The 24296-nt window shown below is 32.3% G+C and overlaps 2 protein-coding genes across 2 annotated transcripts; one reads left to right on the top strand and one right to left on the bottom strand.

The window, feature by feature from the left end:
* The first annotated feature begins 5993 nt into the window (after positions 1 to 5993).
* Positions 5994 to 8571, top strand: LOC114194625 (glucan endo-1,3-beta-glucosidase 12-like). The gene is made up of 3 exons (XM_028084970.1): positions 5994 to 6231; positions 6323 to 7657; positions 8182 to 8571. Exons 1-3 carry the CDS (start codon positions 6174 to 6176, stop codon positions 8214 to 8216), a joined length of 1428 nt encoding a protein of 475 aa, XP_027940771.1. The 5' UTR covers positions 5994 to 6173; the 3' UTR covers positions 8217 to 8571.
* Positions 8572 to 14615: 6044 nt separating this feature from the next.
* Positions 14616 to 23745, bottom strand: LOC114195147. The gene is made up of 9 exons (XM_028085538.1): positions 23021 to 23745; positions 21737 to 22835; positions 21205 to 21489; positions 19714 to 21108; positions 18303 to 18820; positions 17058 to 18156; positions 16666 to 16944; positions 15602 to 16555; positions 14616 to 15457 (listed from the first exon to the last, which is right to left on the bottom strand). The coding sequence occupies exons 1-9, from the start codon at positions 23497 to 23499 to the stop codon at positions 14801 to 14803; spliced, it is 6765 nt and encodes a 2254-aa protein (XP_027941339.1). The 5' UTR covers positions 23500 to 23745; the 3' UTR covers positions 14616 to 14800.
* Between the last annotated feature and the right edge of the window lie 551 nt (positions 23746 to 24296).

Genomic DNA, 24296 nt, shown 5'->3' with positions numbered 1-24296 from the left:
ATTTCAAACTCAATTTGTGTTTTATGTTCTTAATTCATATTAAACTCTCAAATTAGTTTATAAAGAACAATATTAAAGATTTTTAATACAATTTGTTCTCACTGGTAAGACTGGTAAGACGAGTGTGTCAGGGTAGTACACAATTAAGTGCATCTTCTAAGATTGATATATGTTATCTTCTATATTACTATATTACAAAATTTAGAAAAAATTACTTTTATTTGAAATTATTTATGAGAATCAATTTATTAAAGAAAAAAATTAACGTTAATATAATTAAGTTTAAGGATTTTATATTTACAAAGAAAAATATAAGTTCTTAAAGAAAAATTGTATATTAACACTAATTGTGTGTTTGTAATAAACATGCCTTACAATTACTAAAAATTAAACATTTGTTTAATCATTAACAAAATTCAAACAAAATAGTAAAATATGTTAATACTATTTACAAGGAACCAATATTATTTATCCTAAATGTTTTATTTATATAAGTGAAAAGCTAACTCATCATTTTCTAGGTTAGGAGTCCTCCAATCCTCCATTTCCCATTCGTTCTCATACAAAACATCTCTAATTATACATGAAATTAGGGGTTGGCTTTGAGTTTCAAAGTGATGAATCTAAGATTTTGCACAGTTATATTTTGTAGCATTTCAAATTTTATAATGTAATATTTTTCAAGTATAACAAATCAAATTATATTATTTTTAAATTATTTAAATGTTTTTTTATTTTCTTAAAATAATATAAGATTTTTTTTACAAAAATAAAAAAAAGCAAAAAATTATACAATTATTAAAAATAAGAAGAGTGAGCGAGAGAATAAAGCTACCTTATCTCTTTGTACAAGAGATAAGAAAGAGATTAAACAAATCTCATATGTCATTGTCAAAACTTTAAATTAAATAAAAAGGAAATTTTTTACTATGTATAGGTGGATCGAAGAACTATGACAAAATATTTTGAGAGATAAGGAAGAGAGAGACGTAAATATAGGGTATAAAAAAACTCATAAAAGGGTGCTTATCTAATTTTAGTGTATTTTATTCTTGAACCAAGACTCTAAAATCCAAAAATACCATTACTTACTGCATTTATAGTTTTTCTTTATATATTTTTTTTACCGATATAATACATTTCTTTCGAATATATTCTTGAACTGAGTAATATTTTATGACTTTTAATTTTCTCATGAATTATTCAATAAATCATTTGAAAATTATTGATTAAGTCTTTTAAAAAAAAATTCAACTATAAAAAAGTTAGAATGATAAAATGACTTAATGATCAGATAAAAGCGAAGGGAGAAAAAAAGTTTGTAGATTTCATATATTATATTTTGATGGGGGTGCAAAAAGAAATAACTTCTAATTTCGCAATCCAAATATAAAAGCCACTTTGAGTAGTACTGGGCCAATACATATTTTGTTAATTTATAGCTAAATTAAACAAGGCTTGTACTTCTTACACGGAGGGCTTTTACTTACTGCACTCCTCTATTACTAGCTACACTATTATTGTAACAGAAATACCCTTTCTCGTTGTATCACACTACAACTGTAATTATTGCTCCATTTCCGCTGCAAATAAAGTAGAAGAAAGGGAGAATGTTGTAAAAGAAGAAAAGTGAGAGCACTTCGTTGAATAAGCTCGTGTTTTTCGAACCAAAAAAATCCATTCTAAAAAACTCATTTTGGAAAGTATTTATATATTTTGGAAAATTTGTTTCCAGAAACCTCATTCTAAATATTCTGTTTTCAAAATTCTATTTCAAAAATTTTATTTGAAATCTCATTCTAGAAGTCATATTCCAGAAAATTCAAAAAACATAATCTAGAACATTTTCAATATAGATAATTTGAAATTTACTTTTTTATAAAGGATTATCATTTTAAAAATTATAGGAGTGTACTAAGAAATTATAGGAGACACCAAGAAAAAGCCCTTATGGAGGTGGAGGTGTAGAAAGTATAAATTATTAAACTGTTATTCTAGACACATAAAAGAAGACCCGTTTGGATGACTTTTACTAGATGCTTCAAAATTTTAGAAACCATACCAGTTTTCAGGTTTAGTTTCAATTTCAGTTTACTTTGATTCTTGTTTGAAAAAATCAATACTAATCAAGAAGAGATTGCTTTTTCTAACAATCCATTATTAATTTTACTCTCATAAATATAAATAATTTTAATAATAATTTTACACTTTAAATTTTATAATTATTTTTTTATAATTATCTTTTAAGAATATATTTTTTATATATTTAACATTATTTTCATTTTGATAATAATTAAGAGAATTAATTTTTATTTATTTTGTTACCATAAATTAAAATGGAACACACATACTTATCAATAACAACAAATCTTTCGCAACTCATATTTTGAAAATAAAGGTTAAAATATTTTTTAAATTTATTTTAATCTCTCCTTAATTTTGTTTTGAAAATGAAATTTGAAACGTTTTCTATCCTATTCAATTCTTTCTGTAATTCAAATATAATCTAACACCAACTCAATTAATTAATGAATTTAACCTGCACCACGACATTATTTTATTTAACCTACAACTTATTTAACGTATTCTTTTTACCTAAAACCACGCTTTTAATGTTTAAAGCTTTCATTTGTTTTATTTACATGCATATACTTAATTTATCTAAATTTGTATTATTTTCCCAAAGTAATTAATATGGTTCCTTTTAATTACTTTAGCTTAGTCAAATATAATTGAAATGCAATTACTGAAACTGTCAATTACCATAATAGCAAGAAAAAATAGTAGGCTTTTAACGTTTGCAGTTAAAATATATTACATAGAAGGTGGACGTTACCCATGTGTACTAAAAATAAACGTTTAGTTTGAGCCTTGACATCAAAACAAAATATTTAAATTTTCTTTGACTAATTTTTTCTTACATTTGAAAAAATAAATAAAAGATAATATTTATATAAAAAATGTATTTTAATTCTTTAAACGATATATTAAAGGCAACTATCAGTATGTTTTTAAAATAAAATTTTTAAAAATCAAAGTACATTTAATACAAAAGAAAATAGACAGTTGAAGATTGATACATCAGTGTAAATGTCACCAATGTAAAAAAAAAAATATATGAGAGTTCAACATCGATTAATTAATAATAGATGTAGAAAATGAATTTTTTTTCTCAATTGTTGCGAAGTAACCAATGTAAACGGTGGTGTTTTTTTTTTTTTTAAATAATGTCTTACTTTTAAAATTTTCCTCCAAACAAAAAACTATATTGAGAAAATTGTTATTTTGATTAACAAAATTATTATAATAAAAATATATACAAGAAAGGTATGAAATTTAATTTATCTTTCAAAATCTAAACCTATGAATCATAGTAGTATGTAAGATTCAAGTAGATTTGAAATAACAATAAACATGCAAGAGATTAGAAATGAATTATAGTTGGAATCATAATTGAAATATAAACTCTATGAATGAATTATAGTTGGAATAAGAACCTTGGGAATGAAAGTTATTAAGGAGTGACAAATCTAATCCTGCCATGAATAAACACTTAACAACTTTCAAAGGATATATATATATATATATATATATATATATATATATATATATATATATATATATATATATATATATATATTGAATTTAGAGTTAAGAGATTTTACGTTGTCAAATGATTATTCTCTTCGATACTAGACAAAAACATGAAATATTATTCACGTGATTAAATAAATTCTAATAAATATAATTCTTTTTTCATATTACAAGTTAAGTAAAAAAAAAAATTCTTAAACTCTCACCACCAATACTTTCTTTTATGTGAATTTAGTAAATATAATATTTGTAATAACCCTTTTACAAACATTTCAAATTGATAAAATGAAAGTTTTTTAAATATATTATTTGAACTTTTACATTAATTTTAGGTTGGATGTCTAAGCAGAATATGCAAATTGATGTAAAATACTTAATACGTAACTCCTAATGTAAAATTTTGCTACTTTAAAAAAATAAAATTGGAGCAATTACTACATAATACCTGACAATCCCAATTACACAATGATATGATCTATGGAGATATACAACACATATCATATAAATATATTGTGCTTTCTGGTTGAATTCTCACTTTGGCAAAGGTGTCTAGCTTTGAGCAAGAGGACCTGTCGCTTGAGCAAAACCTTTCGTTTGAGCAAAACCTTTCACTTGAGCAAAACTTTCTAGCCTAAACGAGAATGGTCGATAATTGTTTAAATTCTCTTATTGAATCTGTGGTTGGCTGAAGTATCTTTAAAAGCATAAAGTATGTGACTATACATGTATTATGAGATATTTTAAAATTGTACTTAGTGTTTTTAGCATATGATAACAATTATTATGAGATATCATGTGGAATATGTGAATATTTCTTGGAGAAATTTTGTTGGTGATAAAGTAGTGTATGTAATATCTTATGAATTCAAGTAAGGTTACATCCTAATACTCTAATGGACCTGTCAGACTCACATAGAACTAGTTCATATGGTGAGAGTAGTATGAGATCCTAGTCTCTAGCAGGATAATGATCTTAGATTATTATGGACTAACCTTGTTTGTGGTAGGGTGAAACAATTGACAATGGCTCTGCAGAGCAGTAGAGGCCACCACAAGTGCAAGTTTCCAGTAAATCTGATTTCATTTCATGTATTCGGATAATCGAGTTGGAGAGTCTTCTGTTGCTTGTTGTCACATGTTGCTTATGTTTCATAACTTGTTTATTTATCTGTTAAATTATTTTCATTAGCTTACCATTTTCTCGTGTTCTGCTTTCTTGTTGTGTTTTTTTGCAATGATCACCAATGTTAGTGTCAGCAGATGAAGAGACACCTGTTGATCATCATAATGGTGGAGACGTTGCTGTCTAGATCTAGATTAGACGATAGATATTATTATTTTATGAGCATCTTTTTAATAACTTATGTCTTTTGTGCTATGTTGAGAAATCTTTTACAAAACTGTGTTATGTTCCTAGTTTTGTTTATTGAGTTGTTTTACGCCAATGATCCCAATGTTTATTTAGTATATTTTAAATAACTGTAATGGTTAATTCTAGTATAATTCTCGTCCGTTGATCTATTATATCATATATAATGTGTTTTATTTATTACAAATTTTCTATTATTAAATGGGATGTGACAAAGATAATTCAATTATTAAATTAAAAACTTATAAAAGACCTCATTTGATGGATAAATAATTAAAATAATAATACTATTAACTGACATAGAAATCACAAATACTTGGTCAATTACTGTATTTGTATATTATTTTGCATTGAGTAGCATATGATCGTTATAATTTGGATTGATATAATAAAATGATGATATCCATTACCGTGATTACTCTTTACTCATAAGTTTACTTTAGAAGGAGAATAATTGATGAAGAAGTTGGAGAAAGTATAGTATGTTACGCATTCCATCATCATTGGCCAAGGGTTGGATCACTCAGTTTTGGTGCAACTGTAAGATACTATTCAGAAAGACAGTGATGCAAATTAAAAGAGTGCATCAAATTAATATGACCATGCTTTTTTCTTCATCTTTGTCATTGTTGGATGATAGCAGTTCTTCCAAAACACTACCCATTTGAGGTCCAGAACTTTAAATAAGTAATGAACAAAATGCCACTGTCAATTTTCATTCTTATCACTGCTTTGGCTGTTTCTTGATTAAGAAGAATGGAAAATCATAACGCATGTATGAGTACATAATTAAAAAAAAATGTATGAATATAAAATAATATAACAATAAGAACTTGGAAATGAAATCCCGATCTCTAAGGCCATGTTTGGTAGAGTTCTTGAAGTTCCTGAGCAGCGTGAAGGCCAACTGGCCTTGAATGATGGATGGTGGTCCTATAATTACTCGTCCATTTGTTACTGTCACTAATACCAAGAGGGTCCCACTTACCCTCTTACCCTTTCCACCACCACCTCGTTTCCCTCAATTTTTTTTTTCTCTCTTAGATATACTAACAAACACCACTCTTTCTCACGTCACCCACTTGCACCGCAGGAACACACTCTGGGCACCACTATCCCACAACCATCGTCAAAAACACCGAAAACAAACACAAGACACAGAACACTAAAACAAACCTTCTCTCTCTGTTTCTCCTCACAGAAACAGAGAATGCAGCGCCTCACCGTCTCCACCCTTCTCCTTTCCCTAACTCTTCTCACCCTCGCAGGCAATGCTCACCTCTTTTCTCTCTTTTATTTACTCTCTTTACGTTATGTCGCTAACTAACTGTGTTTTGTTGTGTACATTGTTTGTTTCAGATGGGGGTTCCATTGGAGTTAACTACGGTCGCATAGCGAACAACCTTCCCTCCGCGGTTAAGGTTGTTCATCTCCTCAAATCCCAGGGGCTGAACCGGGTCAAAGTCTACGACACCGACCCGGCAGTGCTTCGGGCATTATCCGGATCCGGAATCAAAGTCACTGTTGATCTTCCAAACATGCAACTCTTCGCAGCAGCGAAAGCACCCTCCTTTGCATCCTCCTGGGTCGAAAGAAACGTCGTCGCTTACTACCCTCACACGCAAATCGAAGCCATTGCGGTTGGGAACGAGGTTTTCGTAGACACACACAACACCACCAAGTTCCTGGTACCGGCCATGAAAAACATCCACCAAGCGCTTGTGAAGCACAACCTCGACTCCGACATTAAGGTTTCCTCCCCCATTGCCCTCTCTGCGTTGGCCAACTCGTACCCATCCTCGTCCGGATCGTTTCGACCCGATCTCGTTGAACCCGTTTTCAAACCCATGCTGGAGTTCCTCCGCCAAACTGGGTCATACTTAATGGTGAACGTGTACCCGTTCTTTGCGTACGAGTCCAACGCTGACGTCATCCCTTTGGACTACGCGCTTTTCCGAGAGAACCCGGGCGTGGTGGATCCGGGTAACGGGTTGAGATACTATAACCTATTTGACGCCCAAATCGACGCCGTTTTCTCCGCATTGAGTGCTCTCAAATACGACGATGTTAACATTGTAGTGACCGAAACAGGGTGGCCTTCCAAGGGGGATAGTAATGAGGTAGGTGCGAGCGTAGAGAACGCCGCGGCATTCAACGGTAATCTCGTCCGTAAGATCTTAACCGGTGGCGGGACCCCACTTCGACCCAAAGCCGATCTGACCGTCTATTTGTTCGCACTTTTTAATGAGAATCAGAAGCCCGGACCCACCTCCGAGAGAAACTTTGGGCTTTTTAACCCTGACGAGACGAGGGTCTACAATGTTCCGTTAACTCAGGATGAACTCAAGGACTACCACGACCATCCCTCACCGGTGAAGGGTAGCAGTCCGAAACAGAACACCCCAGCGCCGGCACCTGTCGTGAGTGGCGGCGTGTCGAAGAGCACCACCGGTAACACTTGGTGTGTTGCGAACCCGGATGCCGATAAAGTTAAGCTGCAGGCCGCTCTAGATTTCGCTTGCGGCGAGGGAGGTGCTGACTGCGCTCCGATTCAGCATGGTGCCACGTGTTATGATCCTAACACGGTTGTGGCCCACGCTTCGTTTGCCTTCAATAGTTACTACCAGAAGCAATCACGGAAGGGCGGAAGCTGCTACTTCGGGGGTACGTCCTACGTGGTCACGCAGGAGCCTAGTGAGTATTCTAAAAATCCCTTTTTTACTTTTACATAATTTTATTCATTTTTATTATGTTTGTGCTTTAGCATAGTGTATGGTAGGGTTACTAACATGAGCGGGTGAGCGGGTGGTGAGGAATAGTGCACACGATAAAAAAGAGGCACGTGATAGGGTTGACAAGAGGGAATCTTTTCTGATAATGACGTGGCGTAAATTTATTGGGTAGAGTGTACTGTGTAGGGGCATTATAATTACGGTACTACAGTGTTGTGTTATTTGGTCTACCCAAATAATACCTTTTTCTCACTATTTTGGTGAACCCTATTCCCGATGGGACTACTTGGGTAATGGACACCAACTAGATGAAAACTTGTAGCTGTAAAGGTGGTCAATTAGTCAAACATTGGATTCTACCGAGACCTTTGAAAATGTTTGGCTTGGGACTTTATATGATTGTACTTTATGGTAATTTTATTTTTAATTTAGTTTATGAATCTGTGATAAAAATATTAACCATGGTTTTTTTTTTTTTTTTTGCAGGGTATGGTAACTGCGTGTTTCCTACAGGATACTAAAAAGCTCAAGAAGACTGACATATTCCCGCATGAGAATATGCATATGCCTGATTTTGCTTTGTGTAAAGTATGTTATGAGAATGAATGTGTCTGGAAGTGAAACTAGGAAAAGGGGACTAAATTAGTTTGAATATTTTTTTGGGGTTCTGATTATGTTAGTTAAATAATGTTGACTTTTTCACCCAGTTGGTGGGAACTGGGAATGGAATGGGGTAGTTAAATTAATTTTACTTTGGGGACTAAAGTAATTGTATCTAAGTTTAAGTTTTCACTTTGCAGTAGACATTATCTTTTGATTCCTCAGACATTGTTCTCATGTTTCCTTGTATTCGAAATCAGGTTCCTTTTTCTTAAACTGCTCCCAAAGTGTTTTCTTTTACCTTAAACTCGATCAACGCAGAGTGAATAATTCACTGAAGCTCTTACAAATAGTGGGCAAGTGTACCTAACATTCGCCCACGTGGGACCTAAAGTCAGTACATGCAAACTTTTTCATCCAACAAAAGAAGTAGGGTTTGCGAAAGATAAAAACTGAGTGGCGATCACATGCAGTGTTGCTGAAATTTATAAACGAAAAATGATTTCGATAATGAACAGCACACAAGCTAATAAAGTAATAATATCATGGTTTTTTTTACCCATATTACTGTTTTCTTTCTTAGTAAATAACTTATATGCCAATCTTGGCTATGGTAACTGTATAGTGCCCTGAAAAAATTACTGGCTACAATCATACTTTTAGGTAAAATATTTTGCTATTATAGCAAGTTGGGATACACTTGAAAAATGGTAATTTATATTTTTAATAATACTTTTGAAAATATATGTAACTTTTGGCAACGGCTATGTGTTTTTTTCTTGAATAAAGAGGATGATGCAGTGATGTTACCGTGTCTTTGTGCCTTTTCTGCACAAGTTTGTCTGTCGTTGAAGTCTTTTATTTTGGGTATTTAGTATTTATGGTTGAAGAGGCAGAAACTATAATGAATAGCTATGATACCAAAACCTGTCTTTGTCAGAAGATGTGTAAAGATGAGACCAAAATAACATAAACAAATTGCATCACATCCTGAATGAAGTTTAATTTTGATATACTTTTGTTTGTATTTATTAATTTTGCTTCAAATACAATCAATTTTGTATTTTATTTTGAAAATACAAAATACTTCTCATACCTTTAATTGTAAGAAAAATTCTCTTGTATTTTTTATATTCAAAATCATTCTTTTACCATTCATATATTTTATTCTTATTCTCTAAATATCTTAGCTCAAATAATAACTTTCTAATCAAATATTATTTGTAACTCATCATGAAATGAATAATGTAATTGTTGAAGTGACCCTAAAAACGGCTAAGGAGAAAAGTCAATGAAAAAAAGGGAAGCTTTCAAAGTTGGCCAACGGTCATAAAAAAAGAAAAAGGTAACTCCCATAAACTAAGGTAACAGTGAAAGGTAAATAGTTTATTTTTGCAATTTTAGTGAATGATTTGCAGAGTTCATTTTCAACAAATACTGCTAAAAGTAGACATGAAGCTCGATTGCATCGATATATTCTTTCTTTCATTCATACAAAGGGTGAGATAATAAGTTTCTATCTGTTTTATTTTAATCTATATGTAAATATTTTTATTACTTTAAGTTTATGACACTTTTCAGTCTTGATTATTTTAATTTGAAATATTCTTTATTGTTTTAACTATATTATTTAATAATTTATTCTTTATCATTAACCTAGCCATTATTAATAATAAATACTAAAATTTAACTGCTTCAAAATGTTAATACTTTTAAACTAACAAATATTTTATAAAGACTAAAATAGATTCGTTAGAAGAGATTAAATGCTTAGAAAACAGTTTCGTTGATCATTATGAACTAGTTAGTCGTCCTTTCGAGAAGAAACTTAAAAGAATGTTAAAATAGATTATTGTATCAATTAACCAATAGACCAATAAATATTATATATATAGTTTTAAGTAAAATTTAAATTTTGAACTTTTGACAAAAGAAATATGATTAGTAGAAGATACTGTCAATATACCTTAAAATGATACAACTTCTTAAAAATATTTTGTGTGTGTATTTTTTAATTAAATAGTTTTATTCTTTGCCAAATTATTGTAACATAATAACATACAGTGGAAAATGTTCATTTTATATATATTTCTGCCAATTATAATAAAATGTATGCAGCTAAAAATGAAGGAAACAGTTTGTTAATATTATATTATTTATTGGGTGAGTGAGAGAACAAGTTAAAGGACAGAGTTGGAAAAGTTGGTGAAATTATACATGACGTTATCCACACATCATGGTAGCAATTTGAGAAGCTAATAAAGTGAACTATCTTTAATATAACATATTTCCCAATATGTCCTTAGCTGGCCCACAAACTTCAATTATGTGAATAAGATTCATACACTTAACTTCTGACATTATTTATATTCCAACCACGATTCTTCTGTCATAGTTTATGTGTGCAATTATTTCAAGCTTTCTCTTTAATGCATTCATTTAATATTTGATTATTTTGTACATTTTATTGATAAACTGATATAGATGGTGTTTACATGTACAAGGGTTTCAATGTTAACTAATAATTGATATAGAAAGAAAATTTGTACATCAATGAAAGGCATAACTGGTAAGTGTATTACTGTTTATATTCAACGAATATAAAATATAAAATAGGATAATAATTCTTGTCTTTTATCTTTTAGTGTTACTCGATGTGAATTATTGATTAATTTATTATTATATTTTTTTTAAAAGAATCAATATTCACATACCGCAACAAAGATGAAAGTAAAAAAATATGAATATGACGTAACTTTTCTATAAAATATCACAATTATTTAACTACTGACCAGCTAGATTCATATATTCCATGTTTAAAAAACTCATATTTACATTTGCAAATTTAACGATAGTGATATTAAAATTAAAATTAGGTTAAACTATTGCGAGTTCTATAATCTTGTGTTGCGGAAGGAAAAAGGATAAATGTGAAAGGAAGCTTTCATGCTGACCTAACAGCCCTAAAAAAGAAAAAACCAATTCCCAGAAGTAGATAAGGTAACAAAGAGAAAGTTTTAGCCATTGTTTCAGAATGTCCCATATATCACGATTTCAACAAAGGTTTCTTTTTTTTTTCTTTTCTGAATTTCACCTATATTTATGACGTCATTTATTTCGAAAGGAGTTTTTTAAGTGATGTTTATAAGGTCTCTAGAGTTTGAGTTGTAAAGTAATATCAATAAATCTTCTAAAATAGTTACAAAATAACACTGAAATGAGCATCTTTGAGAACTAGAAAATATAATATAAATTATAGGTGACATTCTCCACGTCATGGTGGCTGTATGATAACCTAAAAGGTGCATCTTCTTCTCTATATGTCCTTGCCTGGGTCAGGGAACGTGAACCCATGTGAGTAAAGATTACCTTATCTATGTTAGTTAATGTAAATTATTACATTTTAATGCAAATTCCCATACCGTTTAATGGAATTAGGTATATGTAGTGAGAAAAAAAAAAAAAAAAAACCCTTCACGTTTGTGCCATAGAAAATGGAGAAATCTAGAGTCGGTGGTGCACCACTGGTTTGTGTCGGACTATGTTGAAGGTTGAAGCAGTGCAGAAGAAGTGGGTTTCTCTCTCCACTGCAACCCTAATTTGTCATTTACCTCTAAGTCACATGCTCTGTTCTTCCTAACAGTGAATCATAGATTCCAATTTCTGAACATGCATTATGGCCATTGTCTTGTACCACGGTTTCTTGTTGTGAGTCCAATTAGGGTACGTAAATTGGTAAACAACGTCAGATCGGGAACTATACACTGCTATTCAAGATCGCACGATCACTTTGACAACAACTTCTTCATGTCATCTTGTGGTTTCGGATTCTGTCGGAGAAAACATATTTAGGGCATTTGTGACATCACTTTTTGTCTACTGTGCTCTCGGTAGTCTCTTCGGTGCATCCATACTATTTTAATCCCTACCTCTTAATTTTATTATTAATATCAATTTAATCCTATTATTCATTTTACATTCTAGACCTATAGCGAAAAACTAATGAATAAATTGTACAAAAGCATGTAAAATGAAAAAGGCTTAAATATCTTTTTGGTCTTCATTTTCGTAGTGTTTATTGTGGATGGTTCTCATTTTGACAGAATGTTTAAAATGGTAATCATTTTTACCGAATGTTTAAAATAATCCTCATTTTCGCAATTCGTATTTTATTTAATCCTTTTCTGTAACGCCGTTTAAATCATTAACGGGACATGGTACATGTGGCACGATTTGTATTAGGGTGTGTTACGTGTACTGTACAGGTGGCTAATTAACGTTAAATTTTCAATTTAGGAAAAATTTTGCAATAAAAATGAAAACCATTTTAAACATTCTGTCAAAATGAGGATCATCCGCAACAAACACAATAAAAATAAGGACAAAAAAATATTTAAGCCAATGAAAAAAGTGAAAACCGTATAAACAAGTACAACTTCTTCATTTTAAAATGAATAAATTTCTTTTAAGCGAAAGTTGTCTTATGAGTAACCACATTTCATTTCTAAGTCGTATAAGACTTAACCAATCTCGTAATTTTTAAAAAAATTGTCCCTTTATGTACAACCCAATAAAAACTACACCGTTTTAATAAATCTCTCAAAAATATCACCCATAAGTTGGCTATTTCTATGCTGATAATATAGCCCAAAACAGCATCATTCATAAATAGTTTAAAAAGAAAAAATTTTTCTAGTATATATATATATATACACCACACCATATGAAAGGGAAAGAGAGCAACGAGAATAGAGAACATAACACAACCTGCTCCATCCGTTTTTTGTGTATTTATTAAATACTGAATTTGACCCAACATAAAGTTTAATTCACATGATCATAATTAGCTTTAAGACGTTTTGTTTTGGAGCATATTGTTAAGAGGATGTTCTCGTGTCTTAAAGTGTCATTATTTGCATATTGTATCTTTAGTTGTTGGGATATGATGGTCCAATAGTCTATTTTTGTTTTGCTTGTTTTATTTATTTTAAAGTTACAATTGTTCAAGCTTTCTCAATGTCAATGTTTGATCCCCAATTTATCCCGCAAGTGAAATTTCATCTTGTTAAATGAAAAAAATAATAATAAAGTATTAAATATGTTTTTGGTCCTTCAACTCTTAGTGAAAATTTGAATTAGTTCTTCTTGAGCACCTTGAATTAATTTAGTCATTCAACCCCGTAAATGCGTGAATTTAGTTTTTTTAACCAAATTTTATTAAGTTTATTTCACGTTTCAAACTTATTTCATTATAGTAGTTTAGTTTGTTAATACTGTTTGACACATGTTCGTTTCAATGTCAACTAAAAAATGCATTAGAAATGATAAATAAACTTTAAAAAGTTTGGTTTAAATGATTAAATTTACACATTTCTAAACATAAGAAACTAAATTGGTTCAAAATTTTTAAAAGAGACTAATTCTAAATTTTACTAAAAATTGAGATACCAAAAATATATTTAATCCAAAATTAAATGAAGTTGAGAAAGGTGAAAAGCGGAATGTGACAAAAATGGGATATGTTTTGGTACAAAAGACAAAAGTCACAAATTGTAACATGTCACAGATTATGACGAAACATGTTGTAAACTATTATAATGAAACAATTCATCACAATTTTTTGATAGAATGTAACAAAGTAAGTCATCATAAATTATAATTTACGATAAAACATATATTTTTACAATTTCAGAAAGAAAATGACTTTAAAATACATTTAAAATTATTATATTTTTTGACAAAATATAGAATTTTCTTTAGATAATATTAGTTTTACACATATAAAATATTTGATACCACTTTTAATAAAAAAACTTTAAGACAACGGGGTTATGGATCTTTAATCTATTCGATATGAGACTTTGACTCACAATTGAACTATTTCTAATAATCATTCCTTATTTAAAAATGAGTCCTTTTTTTTTCTTTTTTCATATGGTATATTTTTCTTCATGCGTATAATGACCCTTTTTTACTATGGTTATATTGCCCACCACTAAATCCATATTTTAATAGCTACTCTCTGTGTGTTGTATTATTCAGCTTTTTTAGAATAATTTTGTGTTCACACATTATACATTTGTTGGTAGAATAAAGTAATGAACTAATTGGAAGTCTAACTAAAGTTTTATACATTTGCAGAATATCGGCTTTCAAAATTTAGGTGTTAAGGTTAGCCTTTTCATAACATTTTACTAATTAATGTAACATTTTTAATCCACTCGTATAGGAAGAGAGTATAATATTTTTTATTACATAAAATCATAGTATTTAGATTCTTGAAGTTAGTATCATCATGTAATATGAGCTCACGTACGTAAACAAAAATACAAGGTTGGAAAATAACTATCAAAAGAAGCTAAAACTTCTCACAGACTCAGCCGAAACATATTAAATGAAATTATCAAACTAAAAACTAAAACATGTAAGATTATGTTCCATCACAATCAGTAATATACTAAACAAATTATTATAATTACTACTATATAAACGTGATACAGTGAAATCATTTACCAAGGGTTGGAGAAGTAGGTTCTTCCACCTCCAATTCATGTCGTTCCTCATCTTCATTCGTTTCTGTTATTCTTGATATATTAAGACCATCTGAGTGCTTCCTCCATTCTTCAATTTTCTCCTTACAAATCACACGGCACCCACACTTCTTTATTCTTGCCTTGCATGATTCAGAAAGATTTTCAACAAAAAAGACCACTTCAAGTTGTGTTTGCTCCCCACTTAGATAATGCTGAATATACACATGATCAGCATTGAAGAATATAATATGGATGTAAGGGTCATTGAATTTATACAGCAAGTTACCAAACTTGGGTGCTATAGGAAAATTTGGGTCAGGATCTTTATCAGGAGTTTTACAGACCCAGTAATAAATGCCAATTTCCTCATTGACAGTAGAAGTTGGTCTTGCATTTGATGAAGATGGCACATCCGTGTTTAAAGGTTCTAACACAAGGCACACTGCAATTCCCCACCATTCACTTAACTGGCAGTCCTCAGGTACATCCACTATTATTGAAGTAACTGAATCACAGCACAACTTCTGATATGTTTGATCTGATGAATCAATTGCAAGAGAGTTTTGATTGTTGAACCAAGATGGAATTTCATTCCCTGGTATTATGAACCAAAGTTCTGGCCCTTCAATCTGTTACAATGCAAGGTTTTTTTGTTGTTGTAAATTTAACTAGTTGATGAAAGAGTTATTCATTTAGTTCTTCAGTTTTAATTTTTAATGTATGAGAAAACTTGGTAGTTTTAATGACTACAAACAGTAAAGTTAAGAACATACCGGATCCTCATGTGAATGTGACTCAAAGATCTTCCATAGAGTATCTTCATCCAAGTGAAAGGGTTTCAATTTAGGACAATTAGTTGCGTACAAAGCTTGTAAATTTGGTGGAAGCATTGGCAAGGATTCTAGTCTTGGGCAATGATCGAAGGACAAAGTATGCAACATAGAAAGACTAATAATGCATTGGGCAGGTGGGTTAACAAAATTGTTACCACTCAGATCTAAACGCTTCAACAATGACAAAGGACCAAAATCACTAGGAATTGATTCATCAGTAAGATCTCTATAACTTAAATCCAAGGATTCCAAAGCCAATAAACTGGAAAGAGGAGGCACGATTGACTCATGCATATCTGATTGTCCCATAAACTTCGAGATCCATTGAAGTAAGTTTTGTGATTTGGGTGTTGTTTCTTTCCTTCCACCAAAGGAGAGCTCTCTAAGTATTTCTAAACGAACTTTAGATGAAGAAATTTCTGTTATCTCAGTTCTACTCACATCAAGTTCCTCCAAAGACTCATTTTCATTCATACCATCTGGCAGTGTTGAGATTCTTGAGCAGCCAGAAACGTAGAGTTTTCTAAGAGATTTCAAATTGCAAATGGAATTTGGCAGGCAAAGGAGATTTATGCAATGCTCCACATTAAGCAGTGATAAAGATTTCATGTTCTCTCCAAATTCTGGGAGTTTTTCAAGTTTTGAGCAGCCAGAGAGAATCAATTCCTCCAAAGAATCCATTTCCAGTTTTCTTGGCATGATTTGAAGATTCTTGCAATCTTTCAGCATCAATAGATCAAGTCTCTTGTGTTGTCCAACTGATGGGTGAACCTCAACAAGGTTTACACAACCTATAAGAAGCAATCTTTCAAGAGATGGAGCCCCAGAAACTATTGGGGTTTGAATTAGATCTTCAGAATAGCTCAAATCAATGAACTTCAGCTTTGCAAAATCCTGAACAATCAGAACAAAAGGTAAATGAGAGAGTACGAAATTAATTAGCTTTTAAAGACTTTACTTATTCTATTATTAAGTTAAAACAGGATCATGATTGAACTACTGACTTGATTTCCATTCCAAATCCTTTTTATTCTGCTGGAGTGCATTTTCAACTCTACAAGTTCATCTAGCTGCACGCCAAGCGGCAGAGATTCCAAAGGATACTTCATCCACTGAAGAAATTTCAGTGAACTGCAAAGACATTTGAGGCTAGTGGGAAGATTTACATGATAGTTTATGATTAGTAATTGAAGATTATACATCCTTGAGAACGCTTCAGGATCCCAAATAGCTTCTTCCTTTTCAGGCGAGTTCAAAACAATACCTTCAATTGATTCATTTGCCTAGCAGAGAACAATGCAGATAAAATTAAGACAAGTCATAAGAAGTTAAAATATAGAGTAAAGAGTACACACTGAGTTTCTTCATGGAATTGGACATTAGCTTAAAAACTCGCCTTATTGTATTTTAATACTTCATTTGTGTCCTCTAGTGTCCACAACCTACTTCGTTTTGCCGGATCCACATAACTTTCTTCTGTAACAATTTCCCTTGCTGATTCTTGAAGCAAATCATGCATCCCTATAGTAAAGCCATCATAAGTTGCCAGTGATTTTTCAACCAGAAGGTCAATTCCAACTGGTGGATAACGCTCACAAATTTCTAAAGCTTGTATCACAAGCTCTTTTATCCTCCCTCTGAAGAAACATGCAATATCAAGAAACAAAGTTTTATAAGGCAGGGGCAACCCATTGTAGCTTATTCTAAGCGATTGCATCGCAATATGACTCGGGGGCACTTCTCTTATCATATCAACTACTTCTTTCCATTGGGATTCCCTTCTTCCACACAGAAATGAACCTAACAGCTCCAAGGCTAAAGGGAGGCCTCCTGCATATTTGGCAACAGCTTTTGACAACTCCAAATAATGTTCTTCAGGTTTATCTCTTTTGAAGGCTTTCTGGCTCAAGAGTTGAAGGGATTCGTCTGAATTTAAGAGGTTAATTTTGTAGTTTTCAATTATGCCATGTGATATTAGGACTTGTGTGTCTCTTGTTGTTATTATAACTCTGCTCCCTGGGCCAAACCACTCTAACCTCTCAGCCAAACACTCTAGTTGGCTTGTATCATCAACATCATCAATGACAAGAAGAACTTTCTTCTTGAATAGAAGTTCTCTTATTGTGTTCTTTCCCTCGTCTAAATCTCTAATTTCTAAGCCTTTTATAGCCAAATGAGAAAGAAGTTTTCCTTGTAAACGAATCCTGCCATCACTTTCTTTTGAAATCTCTCTAACGTTGTCAAGGAAGCAACTAATATCAAACTGATGCTGGATTTTCTTGACGACAACTCTCGCCAGGGTTGTCTTTCCAATGCCACCCATGCCCCATATTCCGATAAAGCGAGCGTGATCCTTCGATTCCATGCTTAACAGTGAGTCCATTTTCTTAACTCTTGAGCCAATTCCAACTAGCCCATCATTGAAAGATGGCATTTTGGGACGTAGCTTTGTCCATACTGATTCAACAATGTTTTCAATGAGCTCTGTTTGATGCCTGGGGATGAAAGTGTATAATCATGTTATAATTTAAACATGAACAGAAATAAGGTAAAAGTTTACTACTTTTCACATGTATATTTCACTAACACTTTGATAAAAGTATCGTTGCTAAAAGAAAAATTAATGTTCTCAAATACTTACTGGTAATTTTTGGACTCCCAGCCAGGAATTTGGCTAACCTCCTTCAAGGAATCTCTCCATTGTCGCACCTTTTCTGTGTCTTTCTCAAATCTTCTTTCATGTTTCTGAAAAGCCTCTTCAAAACTCGTTGTTGTCTGGTGTTGAACCTCACTGGGACTAACCCCACAGAAAACTGGGAAAACTTCTCTCCCCAGAACTCTATTTGATTCCAGAATTTTGTTGAGCTCATCCAAACACCAAGAGGAAGAGGCATAGTTCTCAGAGAGAATCACAATGGCCCCGAGGGACTCTTTAATTGCTTTAAATAGTTCTTTATCTATCTTATCTCCTTTCTCTAGATTCTTGTCATCTCGGAAAGTTATCATTCCCTTTCTCACCAAGGCAGCGTACAAGTGATCTGTAAAACCTAGGCGTGTGTCTTCTCCACGAAAACTCAAAAAAACATGGTATGTCCATCTCGAAGAGTTTGAGGAAGATTCTCCACTTAACATTGAAGCCTTGGTATGCACCCTCGGACAAAACAATTAAATTTAAGTTCAAAGTTTAAACCAATGATTAGTTCATATAAGATCATATGCTTCTTTTGGTGGTTACAAGCGTTGTTGTTTGAATTATACAGTTCTAATCTGCCCCTGGAAGAGAAAAAAAGTAGCTAGAAAATTTACAGATAACAACTGAAGAATAATATATTTTCGTGAATGGATATGATGGGAACATGTAGGGTAACTCAGACCATTGATGCAGGTTGAATGAATACTTATGCATGGTTGACACTCAATTATCTCACTTTTCTGTGACCGCATTTGTTGCATTATTATGATTATTTATGCTTGAACTTTCTATGACTTTTGTATGTGCTGATGTAACTATAAATGAACAACAATTATAAAATATATTTTAATTAATTCGTGTTTGGCATATTATCTGCTTTGTTGCAGGCTTATAAATTAAGAAACTTCTGGAAAATGGAGATGTATACTAAATTATTTTTACAACCATACTAAAATTGTATTGTATTATTGTATGACCGACCACAGAGGGGATTGGGTATAAGTCGGTGGTTTTTTTGTCTGAAATAAATTCTACTGTATCAGAATGTTATATATCTTTTTATTTTGTCGGCAATGAATATATATATATATATATATATATATATATATATATATATATATATATATAATATGTACAGAACAACCTATAGTTGAGTCTGTAAATAATATTACCATCTTCAAGATTTTTTAGTAATTTGTATATAACTTCGAAAAAAAGTATATAACTATAGGACGTTAGAGGTTACTTCAAAACATTCAAATGTAAATTTATCAGGATGTCTTCAACATAGTTGCAATAACTGCTGCAAATAATCATTTGTGTTTCTTGATGAAATAGGACCACTTGAGTGGTGTTAATTGCACCATTCTTCAACATCTTCCTTAAATATAACACTACACCTACACTTCCTTATACTTGGCTTCCATGCCTTGGAATGATTCTCCACATAAAATATCAGTTGAAGAAGGCATTTTTCTTCATTGCATTCATGAACTGAGTGGCTATGTTTAGGTACTATGGGGAAAATCAAGTCAGGTTCACCACTATGAGCTTTACATGCCCAATAATAAATGCAAATTTCCTCATTTCCCATGGAATGTGGACTCACATGTGATTGAGGAGAAGCCTGCATATTTGAAGGTTCTAATGCTAAGCATATTGCAATTCCTAACCATCCACTAGACTCACAGTATTTAGGTGCTTCCACTATTATTGATGCAGCTGAAACACAACCCAACATGTTATATGGATGATGTGATGGATCAACCAGAAAGCACTCTTCATTCCATTTTTGAATTTCTCTCCCCGGAATGATGAACATAAAATGTGGTCTACCTTCCATTTGGTAAACACAAACTTTATGGAAATAATTAGGGTGGATAGGAGGCAGATGAGGGAGAGAATAAGGTGTATATAATGAATATACCTGATTCATGTGCAGCTCAAAGATCTTCCATAGCAAATGTGCATCTGAATTCAAGGGTTTCATTTCAGTACTGTTAGCTGTACACAGACATTGAACATTTGGTGGGAGCATTGGCAAAGACTCAAGCCTTGGGCAATCAATTAAGGTCAAACTCTTCAGGGCATGAAGATTGCTAATGCAGTAATTAGGCCTAACAAAATTGTTCCCACTTAGATCTAACCCCAACAAAGATGATAGTGATCCAAGATCATCTGGAATTGATTCATCATTAAGGTCACAGTAACTTAAATTCAAGAACTTCAAGCTTGATAAACTAGAAAGAGGAGGCAAGTTTAATTCCTTGGAAACTAGTTTCTTCCCACATATTGAGCTCCATTGATGTAAGTTCCATGTTGATTTGGATGTTAGTTCTTTTCCTCCACAAAAAGAAAGCTCTTTAAGGTTTTCTGAATGAACTTTCGTCCCACTGACATTGCAAACAGACTTTGGTTGGCAGATAAGATTTTCTGATTTATGCAGATTAAGCAGTGATAAACACTGCACATTCTTTCCAAACTTGGTGCGCTTTCTAAGTTTTGAGCAGCCAGAAAGAATCAATTCCTCCAAAGAATCCATTTTGAACTTTGTTGGAAGGATTTGAAGGTTTATGCAATCTTTCAAGTTCAACACAACAAGCTTCGTGTGCAGTCCAACAGATTGGTGAACCTTGACAAGGTTTTTACAACCTTCAAGAAGCAAACTTTCAAGACATGGAACCTCAGAAACTATTGGAGTTTCAATTAGATCTTCGGAATGGCTCAGATCAATGAACTTCAACCTTCTGAAATGCTGATCGATTAGAACAGAAGCATGAAAATGATTAACTTTGGAAAAATTTGTGCTAGTGTTAAATTGAATGCACAAGATATTAACTGTGCTACTTACTTGAGAATCACTCCAGATCTTCTTTATTTTGCTGTAACGCATTTTTAACATCACAAGGTTCTCTAGCTTCACGCCAAGCGGCAGAGCTTCCAAAGTACACTTTGTCCACCGAAGAACTTTCAGTGAACTGCTAAGACATTTGAGGCCACGGGGAAATTGTATATTGTGAAAATTAATTATAAGGAATTTGAGATTGTACATCTTTGAGAAGGCTTCGGGATCCCAATTTGCAATGTATGGCTCAGTGGACGACTTCAAAACTATACCTTCAATCGATTCTTTTTTCTGCTAACAATGTGGAAGAGGATTAATAAATGTTTAGACTGCAGAGAAATTCTTCACAAGCTCATATAAACCTCAAGTTCAAAAAGGATTTAAAATGGAGTAAAAGATTATCCAAATTCAAGTCATGATGACATTGTATTATAGTGAAGGAAAGATCAACCAAGTGAGTTCACTTATAAGGAGTTGAGATACAGATTCATATAAAATCTGTATAAGATCAAATCAACTTAAAAATTAAAAATGTTACCTTCTTTCTTTTTAGTGCTTGATCAATGTCATGGGGTGACCACAACCTGCTGCGTTTGCCAGCATCTATCAGACATTTTTCAACAACAATTTTTCTTCCCATTTCTTGAAGTAAATCATGCATCCCTAAACGTGATCCATCACAAGTTGCCAGTGATTTATCAATTAGAACATCAATTCCATTTGCGGGACAACGGCAACAAATTGTTAGAATTTGTTCCACGTGCTCTTTCACCCACCCGTTGAAGAAACATGCAATATCAAGAAACAAAATCTGATAACTTTCTGGTAACCCATGATAGCTTATTATAAGTTTCTCCATCACAATATCTTTCTTTGAGTATTCTTTCTTACCCAAAAATTCTTTCCACTGGGATTCATTTCTCCCACAGAAGGATGAACCCATAATCTCAAGAGCCAGAGGAAGGCCTCCAGCTTGTTGAACAGCCACTTTTGACAACTGCAATAGTTGTTCTGATGGTTTCTCTATTCTAAAAGCTTTTTGACAAAAAAGTTGAAGGGACTCATCAGAATTTAACAGACCAATTTTACAAATTTCAAATTTTCCATGTGGTTTTAGTACTTCCATGTCTCTTGTTGTTACTATAATCCTGCTCCCAGGGCCAAACTTCCCTTGATCATTCACACCCAAACTGTCCAATTGTCTTGCGTCATCAACATCATCAAGAACCAGGAGAACTCTGTTGTTGCGTAAGATACCTCCTATTACGATCTTTCCTTCATCCAAATTTTGAATTGTGAATTCTTTCACTTCCATATGAGAAAGAAGTGTTATTTGTAAGGTAAGCATGTCATGAGTTTTCCCAGAAATCTCCCTTACATTTTCAAGGAAGCAACTAATATCAAATTGGCTACATATTTTCTTAAATACAACTCTCGCTAGAGTTGTCTTTCCTATACCACCCATGCCCCATATTCCAATGAAGCGAACCATGTCTTTCAATTCCAGTTTCAAAAGTGAACTTATTTTCTCAACTCTTGAATCAATTCCAACCCATTCCTCCTCGTATGATGGTAATTTATGACGTATTTTTGTCCATACCGATTTAATAATGTCTTCAATGAGCTCTTCCCTTCTCCTATTAACAAAAGTATATAATTTTCTGATAATTCCAATGCTAACAGAAGTGAAATATTACAGAGCCATTCGCTAACTTTCATATGTTTGGTTTATTCTATCTAACAAAAAACTGAAAAGAAATCCCTCGTTCAAAACTGAAATGATGGTTACTTGTGTAGTTAAATTAGCACAATCAAAACTCACCTATCCTTGGACTCCCAGCCAGAAAAGTCCGCAACTTCTTTCAAGGATTCCCTCCATTGTTGCACCTTCGATTGGTCTTCTTCTGATCTTTTATGTTCTTCGAAAGCCTTAGCGAAACAATTTATCTGGTACCTAACATCGGAAGGAGCGACTTCATAAAACACAGGAATAACTGGTTTTCCCACAGCAAGAATCTTTTGGAGTTCATCCAAACACCAAGTGGAAGAAGCATAGTTTTCGGAGAGAAGGACAATGGCAACAAGGTACTCCTCCATTGCTTTCTGAACTCTTTTCAACATCACATCTCTCTCAACTTGATTATCATATGTGAAAGTTGAGATTCCCTTTCGCTGCAACGAAGCGCATAAGGTGTTAGCAAAATCTACGTGAGTGCCTTCCATTCCAAAACTCAAATAAACATGGTAGCTCCACCGCGAAGATGCATCAGGAGAACTTGAGGAAGATTCTCCACGTAACATGTCGAAGCTTTCACCTTCACAAGTAGCCTACGCAACACATATATAATAGTTTTACTAGAATGTTTTAGCAGAAACTAAGAAGATGTATGTTTCTTCGGTCAAATTATTCATCAAGTGTTGATTGAGTTATGTAGCTCATCAATTCTTCGCCTGAAGAAGACAATAAGCAAGTTTTCAAGAGGTTGGATCGGTGATGATGGACAGAAACAAAGTACCTCGACCCAGGTCATTTCATAAGGTCAAATAATGTTGATGACGTTGTTAAAATATTTCTTACATTCATATATATTTTATTCTTTTACTTCTTTTATAAGTTTATTATATGGTTGTACGCGTTTTTATCTTTGATGTGAGCATACAGATACCATACGAAAATAAGTCTATATAAACATTTGCAATGGATCTAAATATTTATTTATAGCTTATTTGAACTTATCACAAAAAAAAAAAAAACTACTTTTACAGAGTATTTCGAACATTTGACAAGAAAAACTTACGTCCATAAACTCTTTTCAATTCATTTTAATGGTTTCTTTTTTTTTTCTTTTAAAATCATTAATATTAGTAAAAATTCTCATATTATATAAAAATATTCTTGCAAATTTATTAAAAACTATATAAAAAAAGATTCTTTTCTACTATTTTTCTAAAAATCTTAATTGACAGATAATTCTTTTATAAATAATTATTTTTTACAAAATTATAAAATTTATAAATATTTCGTATAAAATTTGTTGCAAAAAATATTTTATACAAAATATTTTAAAAAAAATTAACAACAATTTTCTTTAAATTTT

The sequence above is a fragment of the Vigna unguiculata genome, chromosome 8 (genome assembly GCF_004118075.2).
Source record: "Vigna unguiculata cultivar IT97K-499-35 chromosome 8, ASM411807v1, whole genome shotgun sequence".
Taxonomy (NCBI): Eukaryota; Viridiplantae; Streptophyta; class Magnoliopsida; order Fabales; family Fabaceae; genus Vigna; species Vigna unguiculata.
The sequence above is the reverse complement of the archived record's forward strand: the minus strand, read 5'-3'. Positions and strand labels throughout refer to the sequence as shown.